We start from the raw sequence: 14,605 nt of genomic DNA on the forward strand, positions 1-14,605 counted from the left end.
CGATGTATTTATTATCGAATGAAATTTGATCTCCAAGACATATATCCATTGTTATTGTCAGAACTACCAGATTATGCAGATCAATCAATACCTGTATGTTACAGCAGCAGATGCATGAGATTATGTAAGGAGCATGTGTCACTGAAAAAATATTTTGTTGAATTGGTAATGTTTTATGTATGATTTATTGAAGTAGCCTGTTGTGTTGTTCCAGATCCACATGAAGACCATGCCAACGTCCATCTATCGTCTGCTGACAGGTCAAGACACACCTCACTACTTATAGACACAACAGTATTGTATGCCAAGACTTGCTTCCCACGACTGTAGCCTTGCCCCTTGGAGGAGGAGGCAGCACCATTCTAGTCAGTGTGGTCGGTCACCAGTGGTCACTCTCCCACCAAGAACATAGACAGCCTCAAGGTCTTGACCACTGCTGACCTTTGTGATTTGACTGTGAGTGATGCACTGATGCATACCATCTGGGCCAACATGCATATAGCAAGCTTTGCTTTGAATAATTTGTGAAAATGGAGATGTACATCTTGTATGATGAGGTTCTGTGAGCTTCATCAGGCAGCATCAGTTTCATCTTTCCCCTATACATTATCCGCAGTGTGGAGATGAATGATCTGCATGAGTACCTGGTGGATCTTCATAATATGCAACTGTTTAGTGTTGTGGGAATAGTGCTGTGCTGGAAGATGATTTGAAGGATCTTTGAAGGATCTTTCAGGGTAAACAGGTTCTGTTTAAGAAGAACATGTTCATGAATTTGTGACTTATGGTGCTTTGAGAGTAATGGCCAAGGGAAGACTACAGCTAGATCTGGGAGGAGTAACTTATACTGTAGTCTGATCAGACTCATGTCTGCCATGAGATATGGTGAGGAAGGCCTACATTGATGCTTTGTACTTCAGAATATTGCAGGGCACAGCTTTACAATATGGACTGTCAAGCTATTAAAGGTGTCATTTCCTACTTGTTCATTTATATCAGACAAACCTATAAAATATATCCCAATGTGGAAAAGTGTCATGTTGGACTGTGTATATCTCCATGTTTGTGTTCAGTGTCAAGGAGCAGTCTATTGGAGGCATTAGAACATTCCACATGACATTGCTACAAGTTCTTCTATAGCCAGTGTTAATGGATATGACCAACAGTGTGTCATTCTCCATGAGCGTCACAGCAGGACAAATCATCACACCAAATACTACTCTTCAGTGTTGAAAATAAAGCATGTGTCGAAAAGCATGTATAGAATTATTGCACTGATTTGCAACTTGCGATGATAGAATCTTCCCTTCTGCAGGGTCAAGTATTTTAGACTGTATCTTATTTGTGGAGTGTCCAATGGTCAACGGAAGCTCGCCATCTGATTATGCAACTGTACACTGCGAAGGTGACAGATGAAGATACTGTGTTTCCATGGTGGTTGATTCTGCCCTGCATGGTCAGCGAAGTCCACTGATTGTTCTATTGAGGTTCCAGTGATGCCCAAACCTCTTGTGACTTCCTTTGTGTATTTCACAACATTTCTGGTCATAACATACCTTTCACTGGTAACTATTACATGTGATATTGTTCAGTATTCCGTGCTAGTGTGTTGTAGAAAGCTGTTGCTTCAAGCTAAGAAGTCAATTGTGAAGTGTCAAAAATATCTAAATAAGAAACATAATATTGTAACACAGTTCTCAGTAAAATGGTAGATTACATATAGTCTAAGTAATTAGAAGCTTCAAGTGTTCAATTTGAGCATAAGTACCTGTGTTGAGTACCTGTTCTGTAAGTTGGATCAAAGCAGATAGTTGTCACTTTACTTGATGCTTGAGTTACCATGCCTGTCAAGGCCTCTCCAGAATCCCATCCTGAAAGAAGCAGATGGTTGTCACTTTACTTGATGCTTGAGTTACCATGCCTGTCAAGGCCTCTGCAGAATCCCATCCTGAAAGAAGCAGATGGTTGTCACTTTACTTGATGCTTGAGTTACCATGCCTGTCAAGGCCTCTGCAGAATCCCATCCTGAAAGAAGCAGATGGTTGTCACTTTACTTGATGCTTGAGTTACCATGCCTGTCAAGGCCTCTGCAGTGTCCCCTGTGTCATCCTGTGAGAAGCAGATAATTGTCACCTTTCCTGAACATTGAGATGTGCATTTTGTATGATGAGGTTCTGTGAGCTTCATCAGGCAGCATCAGTTTCATTGTTCCCCTGTACATTACCCGATGCTTGAATTACCATGCCTGTCAAGGTCACTGCAGTATGTCCTGGTAAGAGAACCCCTAGATCTTCCACAGTTGTGTCACATGCTAATGACCCAGGTGAACCATCTACAGTAGCGCTTCATCTTGTATGGTAGAAGCTGTTCAGTCATGGAACAATTTGTACCAGTGTATACTGTAGTCTTGGGAGAATTGTTTCAATTGTACAGTGATTGTCAAATGTCTTTCTGTCAAGGTTAACCACAAGGTATCTTTGTGAAGCATTTATATGAATACTTGAACAGTATTCGTTATTCCAGATTTGGTTTAGTTCATAAGTCAATGGTAATTAATGTTCACCGCTATAATTTCTTCATAAATATTGGCACATTTTTTTCAGTTTGAGTGATGATTGACATCTTAGTTGTGTTCCATATTTCTTTCTGTTTAGGGGGATAGTGAAATACAAATTGTTTGTGGTTGTTTTTATTAAAGAAGTGTTGGAAGCGGGATTTATGTTTAAAAAATAAAGGTTATGGGTTTCATTGATCATTTCATTGAATCAATTTTTTAAAATTAAATGGCTAAATAACTCATGGTATTTGTGTATTGTAGTGTATTTATTCTCTGTCAATCAAACATTCCAAAAACTCAAATGTCCCAGCCACTTGCATCACATGACCATGTGGCGCCAATCATTTGTATAAACTGACCTTTACGTTAATGCTGACCCATCACCCTTGCCCTCCATATGGCTGCATTGCCTGCTTCCTGGTGGTCCCATATACATCCAGATAGGAAAGGTAGTTGAATGGGGAGAATGTTGCTCTTTCACCATTGTAGTTGAAATGTATGTGTTGTTTATGAATTGTTAAAATACAATTGTGTAATAGTACACACTTAAAGATTGAACAGTTGAATGATATTTGACTCTGATTTGATATTCCATTGTATCAGGCAGTTTGCGCTGTATAGTAACCACATTTAATTACCGGTATGTACATCGGACATAGCTTGCAGTTTCCAGTTTTGGACCATGCTGATTTTAATAGCTTGCTACTGTAAATAGTGTTGCTAGTACTCCAAGCTAGGACTAGACCCAGGACTGAACCCAGGACTGAACCTAGGACTAGACCTAGGACTAGACCCAGGACTGAACCCAGGACTGAACCCAGGACAGTTTTGTTATAGAAAAAATATGGATAATGAAATATGTGCAATAATATTGTGTTGATGTGCTTTCATTCTCACTTCCTGGCCCTGGCTCGTGTGATCTTACTGTACAATATTGCCAGAAGTGAGCCAGTAAATACTTGACACACAGTCCACATGGGCCTGGTTAACTTACAGTTCCGCAACATGGTTAGACACAAGCATCTGGATATTAACACAGTGATAATAAAAGAGTTAAGAACAATCCTGTCTTGAAAGTTGTCCCATTTTCAATAGGGGCTATCTCAGATTGGAACATGGGTCATGTTTTTCAAGAATGAGTTGGAAAGATGGGACAGTGGTGTAAATTAGGCAAACATTCGCCACAGGATTTCCTTGTAGTTCTATCTCAGAATATTGATAATATGTCTTCATGTTGATCTAAAAAGGTTAAGTTGACAAGTCACGTTGGAGTTATTGAACAGAGAATGTTCAAGAAGATATTTTTTGGCACAATTTGATTGGCGTCTCCCAATTTCCCAAATCTGAAATACTTTTTCACCACTATAACGAAAGGTTTATAGATATTCTCGCCTGGTCTATTTCTGTCAGGTTTCACTTATCTATGGACCCATATATTTCTCATGTAAAATGTATCAATGATTTGATCTTGTACAGAGGGGTGAGATGTTTCATGTCTAGACAGATGGGATTTTCCCAAGAATTGCCACTGTGTGAATGACATAATAGTCTGTGAATCCTGAATAATAGATGTATTGTCTGTAATAATACATTGGAACAATGTACATTATGTCCTTGGGTGTAAATTGTCTAGATCCCTGTTATAACATATATGAATTTACCAGTTGCACATCCAGTCAACAGTAGCATACAAACATACTGAATCATTAAAAGGAACTCTTAGTCAAGCTTTTCCAGCATTCCTCCAAGTGTACCAAAAAATATTCTTGCATCAATTGGATTTATTACCCTAATTTTAAATGCATTATCAGAGGAATAAATATTCCATTTTATTCAGATAGATAATAACATGATTATAATGAGGACATTTTGAAATTGGAATTTATCAAGCTAAGAAAGAAATAGAACATTTGCAATGACTGTTTGCATTTCTCACTTGGCAAACAGAAACCTGTAATGGGATTTTATTTCTACCCATTGTGATAATGTTCCATGTGTGCATAATATTGTCATGAAGTCAGATCGCAGCTCATTATTGCTTATATGACTAAAAGACATCCATTTGTCTTTGAAACTGTAACTATATCACATCTCCAAGGTATTATCCTTATTCACTCATGCAAGTGTATGGCAAGCATTGTTGCAAGACATTTATTTCACAGGAATAATTTCTATTGTCCCCTCTCCATGTAGGTATTGAACAATAACACACAACAGTATCTCAATGTAGTGTGTTCTATTGACTACAAAAAGTTTGTTTTGAAGTGCATTTCATTTTTGTGTGCAATTGATACTGAAGATTACGACATATTATTTATTAGAAAGTGATATTCAAAGAATTGTACTCATTGCTGAATATGCTGTTGAAAAAAATGTCCATGTTGTAGCAGTGTTGTGGTCCAAGGGAGGTAACTCCAAACGTCAGTGTTCTGTAGGTGTTCAAGTCTTCATGTCATGAGAAAAAATGTGTTGCTTTTGTGGAAGCAGGCATAAAAGACTATACAAATTGTTGATAGTTTCCACGTTGAATTTGATTATTTATTCATTGTGTCTTAAGATATATGGGAGTGTCTGAAGACGGATTTATTGAGAACATCACCAAGCGAATTGTTTGTTTCCTGTTATGGGGTTTCTTGTTAAAAAAGGTGTTTTTTAGAATATTCCACACGAACTGAATTGATTTAAGTGTTCATCAGAATGGATTTACTCTTTACTATTAGAACATTCAGGAGCTAATAGTCTCAATACACATTTTTGTCTCTTTGATAACAAGTGATTTTCCTTGCCTCATAGACAACCTCATCTTTGCTTTCATAGCATAAATGTGTAAAATCTTGACCGATTTGTTCTCCAAGAATTGTCATGTACATGATCCATGTAACCAAAGGTGGACCTATCTCCCAATGATGGGTGTTCCCCAAACTGGTTGTTTGTGAGCCCCCACTGTGCCCCTCCTCCTGCAACTGTTGTGCTTGCTCTCTACGTTCTGTGATTCTGTATGACTGTATGATATGAAAGACTGTAAGCCATTATAAATGTATTATCTGTGCTACTCTCGGATATGAAAGAATTGAATAAAACATATTTAATGTAATTCTGTTTTGTGTTAATTCTGTGTATAGGATTTAGTTTGTAACATATATGAAACTAAATAACGTATTCGACTTAAAAAGCGCCCCGCTGTAATAAGCGCCCATGGTGTTATTTGGTAATATACTGGCTAGCAAACAATCCCAATTAGCACCCGTTCCGAATGATCAATGTACACAAGACTACTTTATTCGTGTATAATATGCAGTCATGTGTTATATGCACCCTTAATTATGGGCAATTAAATTCTTGAAAAATATATTTGTTGTGTATAATACGCACAGACTTTTACTTTGTGGCTGTCAGCATACACCACAAAATTTATGATCTTACAACTAATTTTGAGAGCGCCCTGTGCGCTTATTACGTCTAATACGGTAAGTAAGAACTATATCGATAACAATGTGGGTAATAAAATTGAAATCCTACTGCTGGTTATTTCCATTTGTTTTTACTCCAAGTACACCTTGCTTCTCTGGTGAGCATTATATTTGTCAATATAGCTAGTTAGTGGCATCCATTCAGAAATTGTTCAGACATATATATCCGACATTAATCAAGGGTTCCCTCTTTAACTCGCAACAAAATTGTAGGACACGAGAGGTACTTTCCCAATACTATTCCAATAGTTGTACTCCTTTTGCTATGTTGGTAATTGTGCAACAGTACAAATGCTCTCAACATTCAACTAGATCTCAGGAAGTGGTAATTTGTCCAATAAAGTGGGATATCCCCAGGATGAGAAGAGGCCTTTTTCACCTCACATTCTCCAGCATTTGCTAATGTATTTCTTTTTCAATTCTTACCAGCTTATCTGGTTATATTTGGAAGTAAAACAAGACAATCCTGCAATGGTAAAATACCTTTATTTATGTAAATAAATAATATGGGAACAATATGAATGTTGATACCATGATACTTGTGTCCATTATCTGACTGTACATGCAATACCCACAGCCGCAACAGATTAACCCACAGGACATCAAAGAAGTACACAACAGCTGTGGGCCAGTGTTAACAAAAAATACCTCAAGTCTCAGCTTGTACTTTATTTCGCAGGACAATATAACATTTCAAACTGAATGACATGTCATGACAATACTCTCGCCCCATGACTATAGCCTGCAGTGTGATCAGGTCGACAGTGTAATCTTCAGGGCAAGACGGCGAATCACCAGTGGGACCAAGTGATCACATCCTCCAATACAGACCTGGTATGTCTGTATGTCTTGGTAATAAAATGGAAATTCTACTGCTTCAATGGCAGGCTATAGGACGCAGGCACCAAACCTACACCAAAATGACAAGAGTTCACTTTTTAAATACATTCTAAGTTTAACATAAATGATATACTGATGATAAGAAGGTTTTTTTAGTTTACTAAAGCACTTTTAGAGTTACTTGCCCTTGCCATTTACAGAAATCCCAGGTAAAATAACATTAAAAATATTCAAGAATTGAAACTCTTTAACAAAAACTGTCTCTTAATTGCCTATACCTGAAGTATGAAGTCTCAGTGAGAAATGTCTTGGAGAATGAGGAGGTTGTGGGTGTGTGGGAGACAGAGAAGTTGTCCACTCTGACATTAAACTACCGACCTGACATTTCAAGTGTCGTTTATCCAGAAAAACCTACAAGGGAACTCTGTATGTCCGTTATCAAAGGAATGTGCGTCACTTTCTGAAAATGGCTGTCTTAGTCTTCAAGCCTCTGTGGCTCAATCAGCACATACTTCAACTCAAACCAATACAAACTTTACTTTTACCAACTTTGTAGCATGACATGACTGCCAGAACTAATGTGACTCCTAATGAGTGCAAATATTGTGCGAAACCACAACCAGATCAATTTCAGTAATTTTAAGTTTGAACTGTTAACATTTAGGTACAAATTATTTCTTATATTTCTTGAAAACATGTGCCTAATACAACAAACCAAGTGTGAACATGTAACTAAAACATTACTTTTGCATCCTGTTATCGAACTGTATCACAGACACTGTATGTGCAGTCTCTACATGGCACACATGCATCTTCATGGAAGACTCTTGATTGACCAACTTGTCAATTTTAGTATATCAAACAATTTGGGAACTGAACAGATCCTCATCCAGTTTGTAAAACCCTGACACAGTTGTGGAGTCTGGTCAATGAATACCTAGATGAGTTGCTATCACATGAGTGGTACCCTTGGCGAGTGCTCCCTGTTGCAGGCCGGGTGAGCACGAACAGCCATTCAACATGGGAGGGGAGAGAGACCTCACAGGTCTAGGGGAGGGGTGTAAAATAACACGATTTAGAGGTGGGTCATGGAACAAATGTCATTGAGAGGATCTTCATGTAGATTCCATTTTTCCCAATTTAATTTTGCATGTTGTTTCTGGGAAGGACCATAGGGGCAAGCCAGAAAAGTGTTCCTGAACATCATGGCATACAAGTGGAGAGAGTGAGATTTGTTAAAGTGTACTCATGGATGCCCCACCTTCACAGCCCCAAAGTAGCCCCCATATTAATTACTAGTAACTGACATTTAGCACTTGGAATGTAAATATTTCACAATTGCAGAGCTAACCACATTGAGGACTGTGTGCATTAAGTCAAGCCTTTCACGGGGCTGGAATATCAACTAATTCTGACAATGAAAGGATGAATGGAAATACACACAATAATCACAGCTTAATGCCATGTTTGCTACAACAATTGGAATGGTATAAGACAGGTCATATTTTATCCAAATACACTGTGCCATCTGTGTCTTTCAAAACATCTGACTGAAATGACAATTTCTACTGTAAAATTATTGATTATACAATTTGTAATCTCATCCTATATCTTACATCAAAATAACCAGCTATACTTTCCTCACTCAAAGCTACTGCTTTCTACAGACATTTGAACTGACAACATGAGATTCTGCCACTAAATGCAGTTTGTGTGGAGAGGCTACTGTAGGCTCACACTATGGGACTACATCCACACCTCTCTCAGCCAACATAGATCACTCATCCAAAGTGTCTTGAGACAATACATATATAGCAGGTATTATTGATGGAAATTATGACATAGCACTGCCTCAAACACTTCAAACATCTATATTCATCTTACATATCTATCTTGGAAAATGCTTAAAATGAGTTCATATTAGTTTTGTTAAAAAAAATTATTTTATTTCTCATGGTAAGACTTCTGCCCATATCCCCCTTCAAAATCATATCGTTAGAAGAAACATGCAAGCTGTAAATATAGAACTTTCAGAGGGGGATATGGGCGGAAGTCTTTCCTTTCTAATGACCTGCCCGTCACTTGCCCCAGCATGGATAAGAAATGACTTTTAAACTCAGTTTTCTTTTGCACCAGATTAAAATGTTGTTTTTCTGTGCTTGTGTCATGTCCTTGGTAATGTGGCTGGGTCACAGCTGGGGAACCTGGACGTGATCACCAAGACCTCAGCCCAGTCTCTTCAGGAGATGCCTTGTGGTACCGAGGATCATGTTTTTTAGAGAATGTTGCCTTCTATACAATAATAAAAAGTAGCAAATCCTCCCTCACTACTCAGTCTGTTTTGAAACAAATTCTTGGGAAAGAAGAATGTATAATAACTGGCCTTACATGGATAGTTTTCATCTATAAAATTGGTAGACATGCTTACTGTCTGACAATCATGACTACTTAACAATAAACATACCCTGATACACAGTACACAGTTTGTTATGTTTATACCTCCATAAATGCAATGAAGAATTGACTTTCAATTTGTTTGAGTTCAATGGAGTATGAACCTTCATAGAGTGAGGGCCAAACTGTATGAACATCAGAGTTTTTTAATATCACTATTTCATACCTCAAGGGAGGTAGCGCTAGATCTGTATGTGTGATTTCATGTCTACACTGACAGCCATACAACAACCAGCCGTATCACAGAATATAAAGTTTCCCCAAAAGAGAGGCGACATGAGCGTATGTATGCTCAACTTGCTTTACATGAACATCTGTTGTAGTTTGTTTACAAGAAATATATTCAAATAATATCTTCATTGGGTGAGAAAGGTCTGTTAAGAACTACCTTACAAAGTCAGTCACAATGACAGTGCACCGTAATACATTTACATCAGGTACAAGACATCAAAATGGCTGACATGATAAACATGACGGGGGAGATTTCCGAAGTTGTTAATGAACCTGTGGCAGTTACATTAGTTAGTCATGAAAGATCAGTTGGCCGATCATTGAAAGGCGATTGTAAAGCTGTGTCAAATAGATACTAAGGTAAATTCGTAGATTGCTGTAGACTTTAACTGTTGTCAGTCTAGACACAGATCAAGTCGATACTACGAAAGTGGTTGTGCATTTCTTTGTTTTCTTCACTAGGATAGGTTGCAGCAGGTTGAATGATCGTGCAGTCAAACTTGATGTTTCTCAATGAATGCTAAAATGCTGAGTTCAAGATTAAAGTGTCCAAGTGATCAGATAGAACGTCTCTGTAAGTATATGTGCAAGGGAATTCCCAGGGGTTTCCACAGGAATATAGTAGTAGTCTTTCAGTGTTAACGTCATTTCAAGAACACAGTCTCGTGAATAAATACTGACGTGTACTAGGTAAACCATTTCTAAATATCAGTATCAACCTTCTATTTAAATGATAGCACTTTTTCATAGAATATTCCCATGACAATGAATGCAGAATTGCAAGTACCTGATTTCATGAAAAAAAATCATTATCAATAAATTAGAGAACAAAATAATCATATCTTTCTCATGATATACCATAAATACCAAAGCTTCAATAACACATCAATTATCCATGTGATAGGGGCCAGAGTGTTTCATTTACCAATGTAACTGCCCTAAACATGTATATATCCTCCTCTACACTCCTCAATGGTAAGATAACCACCGCATCATCACTGCACCGAAACAAAATTGGCAAGCTAGTGGTCACATTGAACTATTTCAAATTATTTTGACTACTAATAATGATGTGAGACTCTTATTTCCAGTGAATACAAAGACTCAGTGCTGTGATTAAACTGCATGTTGTTAAGTACAGAAGCAGGCAGTCTCCAAAGCAGACAAGCTAAGTTCCTGGAGTGAAGAGATAGAAAAGTTCGGAGATCAGGAAAACAACTGAGAACTTTGAAAAATGTGGTAAATTCTTAATTTAGCATTAATCAAGTTAATTTTCATGTTTGCTAATCAATGAAGTATTTGTGATCAAAATTTGCCAATGCTAAATATTATGTCAGAAAACAAAACTAGAGCATCTGTCAAACTAAATCACAACTCCACTCAAACAAACATCTGAAAGAAAACAGATTATCAAAACATTTTGACATATACATAAAATCTCTACTCTAGAAAAGAAAATACTCAGATAAATAATGCTGAAAATATTCTTTGGACATCACAACCTAAACTTTGTGGACAGAATAGTCCATACTACCTTGTCTATGAGTCATGTAACAACTTCACTTGAGTAAACACAAATAACTAAATGTGGTCATGTTTTATGAGACAACAAGTGTTGTGGTCAAGTAATTCTACAGATGCATTGCAAAATGCAGATTAACAAACTGAATCTTATAAAATTCATAGATTCAAAAAAATTTGGAATACATGTTGGCTAATATCAGTGAAGGATTACAAGGGGACACGACTCAGATTAAAATGCACCAAGAGAATCAGTAACCATGGTCACAAGATGACTAACAAATGTCTGTCATGACAGGTTACACTTGTGTAATACAAGCAAGTGAATTACATAAAGAACTGAGAAGTAAATATGCCCATTCAAGAATAAATAGGAGATTCAGCCATTCGTGATTTGATATGCATAAACTTCTACACAGGAAATTATTCATTTGTAATAAACACAAAATGATACACATATATATACAAACTAAAGGCATAATTCTAAAAAATAATTCTCTGAATAGTTAGAAGATAGCTTAAAGCTTAAGCATGTCAAGGTGCTATGTGGAAAATAACTCACACTCTTCAGAACATGAGGGACCGACTATTCAATATTCCGGGGGATCCCAGAATGATTAACAAAATCCTTTGCCTGCAGGTTTTCCACAGTTAACTGTTCACAAGACATGGTGGATGTTCTGGAAACAAATGTGATCTGAAACATACAAACTGTTCAGGTCCTTCTTTCACATAATTATATTGTGTATTTAAAAGTCTCTAACAAAACCTCTCAGTCCCTCTCCCAGAATACTAAACTGGGGCTCTCTAACTAAATCATGTAAGTTACAAGTGCTTGAAATTGAAAATACTCCTTTCAAAAAGATAACACATTAGAACGTTTCATGATGTTGTGATCAATACAAAACAGATCAGTTATAAATACATACCTCATTGCTTACATCATGCATATTGGCTGACACAACTCTATAGATGGAACTGGTCCCAGGTATCAGTATAAATAAATATATAGAATAGTTTTCTCTGTGACCAAGTCCGTTAAATGTTATATTTAGATATAAAATATAGCTCTAACACACAATGTACTCATAAGTTATACCAGTGTTAATTATGTTGGTGGGATAGTTGAGACATTATATACCTCTAATATCAACAGAGATGAGAAGTGCAGAAATTCACAGTAAGATGTCTATGATAGGGTGAATAACACATGTCTGGCTGGCAGCCAGTGGCCGAGTTTCAATCTATTCTCCTTCACTACAATCACGGCAGTAAGTGCATGTCCACAACAGCCACCTTAGTCTTCATATTGTCACAGAGGTCTCAGTGTCAACAACACTTATTTGGTTAACTATCACAAATATTAGCTGACTGGATAGATACTGATTCACAATATACAGGAGAATCATGTCTTGCTGGATGTAAATGTACATATCTATGTGACAGAGATGTATATACACTGCAGAGATTGGCCAACCTACCAACCAGTAAATCACAATATTAGTTTTCAAATACACTGAAACAAATGACTAGTTTTTTCAAAAGTAATGAGATTCATTCTTTTCTCATATACATCCTCCACAATCCTAATAGTGAAATTTCTTCAATATGTCAAGATGTCTTGGTCATTCCTGCCATTCAATGACAAATAAATATTTATGTAAACTCATGGCACAACTTTAACTGGTGATCGACATGTTTGCATAGTAACCACATAGGATGTGAAGTCAATCAACCATGTTAGGAGTCAACATGAAACTAACATGTGCTTCGCAGTTTTTCATTATGTCCTCATGGTTGAATTTTTTCTTTCATAATTTCAAACAACTCAATATCAAAATTACTTAAAACAGCACACTAGAATTAGAAAGTCTTCTGGCATATTGGAAAACAAGAAGGGGGCATAACTCATTTCCACTTCCTGTGTGAAGACACTACTATCTTGATGACTGCTGTTGATGTCTTCAAAACTCCGCTGTGGATGACAGTGAAAGAACTGTATTTACTTTTTCAACAAGATTTCAACATGATTCAAATTTCAATTGTCAATAGATTAAACCAGTGCATGGTAAATCGGCAGAAATCCACAGTAAAGGTCTCATCCCTGAGTTGAAGAGACAAATCCACTTCAGCGCAACACATAGCCAAAAGTTAGAAGTAATCCTGATCCCTGTCACATACCGCAAGTGACAGTTGGACATGATGTGACGATATGATACACCTGCCATCGTAGGTACCATGATATGAGTAGTGGAGTGGTTTTCAGAAAAAAACACCACCTACAAACAGTCCTCTTGTTCAGATCTGGGCACACAGTTAGTTACATCAGCCCTAAGTCAATATCTCTCCAGTGCACACTATAACATTCTCTCTTCTTCCAGTCAAATCTCTTGTAATGAGAGGGTAAAGTGTGTACGAGAAGAATCTACCCAATACTTGTCTTCTTGTGTCACAGTCTTGTGGTAGTGTCAGTGTCAGTCTATTGAGTGAGATCCTGATGTATTCATTCCTTTGGCTAGAAAATTATCCTAAATCCCCCATCTTAAAAATGTTTTTGTCATTTGCATATTTCATTCCTTGATGATAAATTTCATTCTCTAACTCATTTGGAACATTTCCAATTTTTCCACTTAAGCAAGTGCAAGGGGCACCAATCTAGATCCCAGGTCTCTGCTGCCATGGGTGACAAAGTCCAGTACCTTTATCTGCATTGAATGAATTCAATCTATTGTGGGGCAGGCAAAGAAGCAACTAGACACATTGACTGTAGTTGACTAAACCACATGTTTCAAAATACACTTCTTTAAGCTGGCTCTCCTCTATCTTCAGGCAGGCAACCTCCACCATCTTCTCTCTACATACCACTGAGATGACTCATTCACAGGTTCTTGCCCATATATCAGCTCAGAAGTACACAAAATAATCCCAACCCTTGGCACTGGGAAAAGATCAGCTACCCTTGTCAAAGTCCTCATTATCTATCCGCCACCATCTGTGGAAGATGTATTATCATTAGAACGTGGGAGGATCTGACTCCAGGGCCTCAGGACAGTGTACTAGCACCTTTGTCAGAAGGCGATCGATATAAGCACGCATGTCCTTGTTCTCAAGCTGCAGTTTCGTGTAGTTTTCTTTCAGAGCTGAAAACAGACGAATCATCATCAACATATTACATGATTATTTATATATGACAACTTTCTTTCTGTGTGTAGTCATATATCATTACTAATGACAGACCTCAAACACATCAAGTGTACAAACTGGGCCCAGGAATCCAGTAGTAAAACCTTGCTGGGTGAATGACATGTTGTCTCAGGCTTTGACAGCCATAACCATCTCCTGGCTACTGTGTTTATGACTGAGCCATTGACAGTTCAGATGAGCAGGAAATTCTACAGCATGTGACTACCATTGTCAAAATAATAAATTCAATGAAGTGAGAAACGCATCACAGCAAAAATGAATTTACACTTACTCAGATTTTCTTTCTGCAACTTTTCAACTTGTTCTTTCAGTTCTGCTTTTGAGGTAC

General features: G+C 37.4%; 2 protein-coding genes across 10 annotated transcripts in view; one reads left to right on the top strand and one right to left on the bottom strand.

Moving 5' to 3' along the window:
* LOC139477182 (uncharacterized) overlaps positions 1-5,651 on the top strand; it is a 164,222-nt gene extending 158,571 nt beyond the window's left edge. For all 9 annotated transcript variants that reach the window (XM_071259743.1, XM_071259760.1, XM_071259755.1 and 6 more), the window contains one exon: positions 215-5,651. In XM_071259743.1, coding sequence (XP_071115844.1) covers positions 215-286 — 72 coding nt within the window. In that variant the 3' untranslated portion in view covers positions 287-5,651. The remainder of the gene's footprint in view (positions 1-214) is intronic.
* An 846-nt stretch (positions 5,652-6,497) lies between these two features.
* LOC139477243 (uncharacterized) overlaps positions 6,498-14,605 on the bottom strand; it is a 29,658-nt gene continuing 21,550 nt past the window's right edge. The window contains exons 7-8 of the mRNA XM_071259798.1: positions 14,549-14,605; positions 6,498-14,213 (exon numbers count right to left, since the gene is read on the bottom strand). Of these exons, the coding sequence (XP_071115899.1) occupies positions 14,086-14,213; positions 14,549-14,605 (185 nt within the window). The 3' untranslated portion in view covers positions 6,498-14,085. The remainder of the gene's footprint in view (positions 14,214-14,548) is intronic.

This window comes from Haliotis cracherodii, unplaced genomic scaffold (assembly GCF_022045235.1).
Source record: "Haliotis cracherodii isolate W230 unplaced genomic scaffold, xgHalCrac1.p SCAF_1, whole genome shotgun sequence".
NCBI lineage: Eukaryota > Metazoa > Mollusca > Gastropoda > Lepetellida > Haliotidae > Haliotis > Haliotis cracherodii.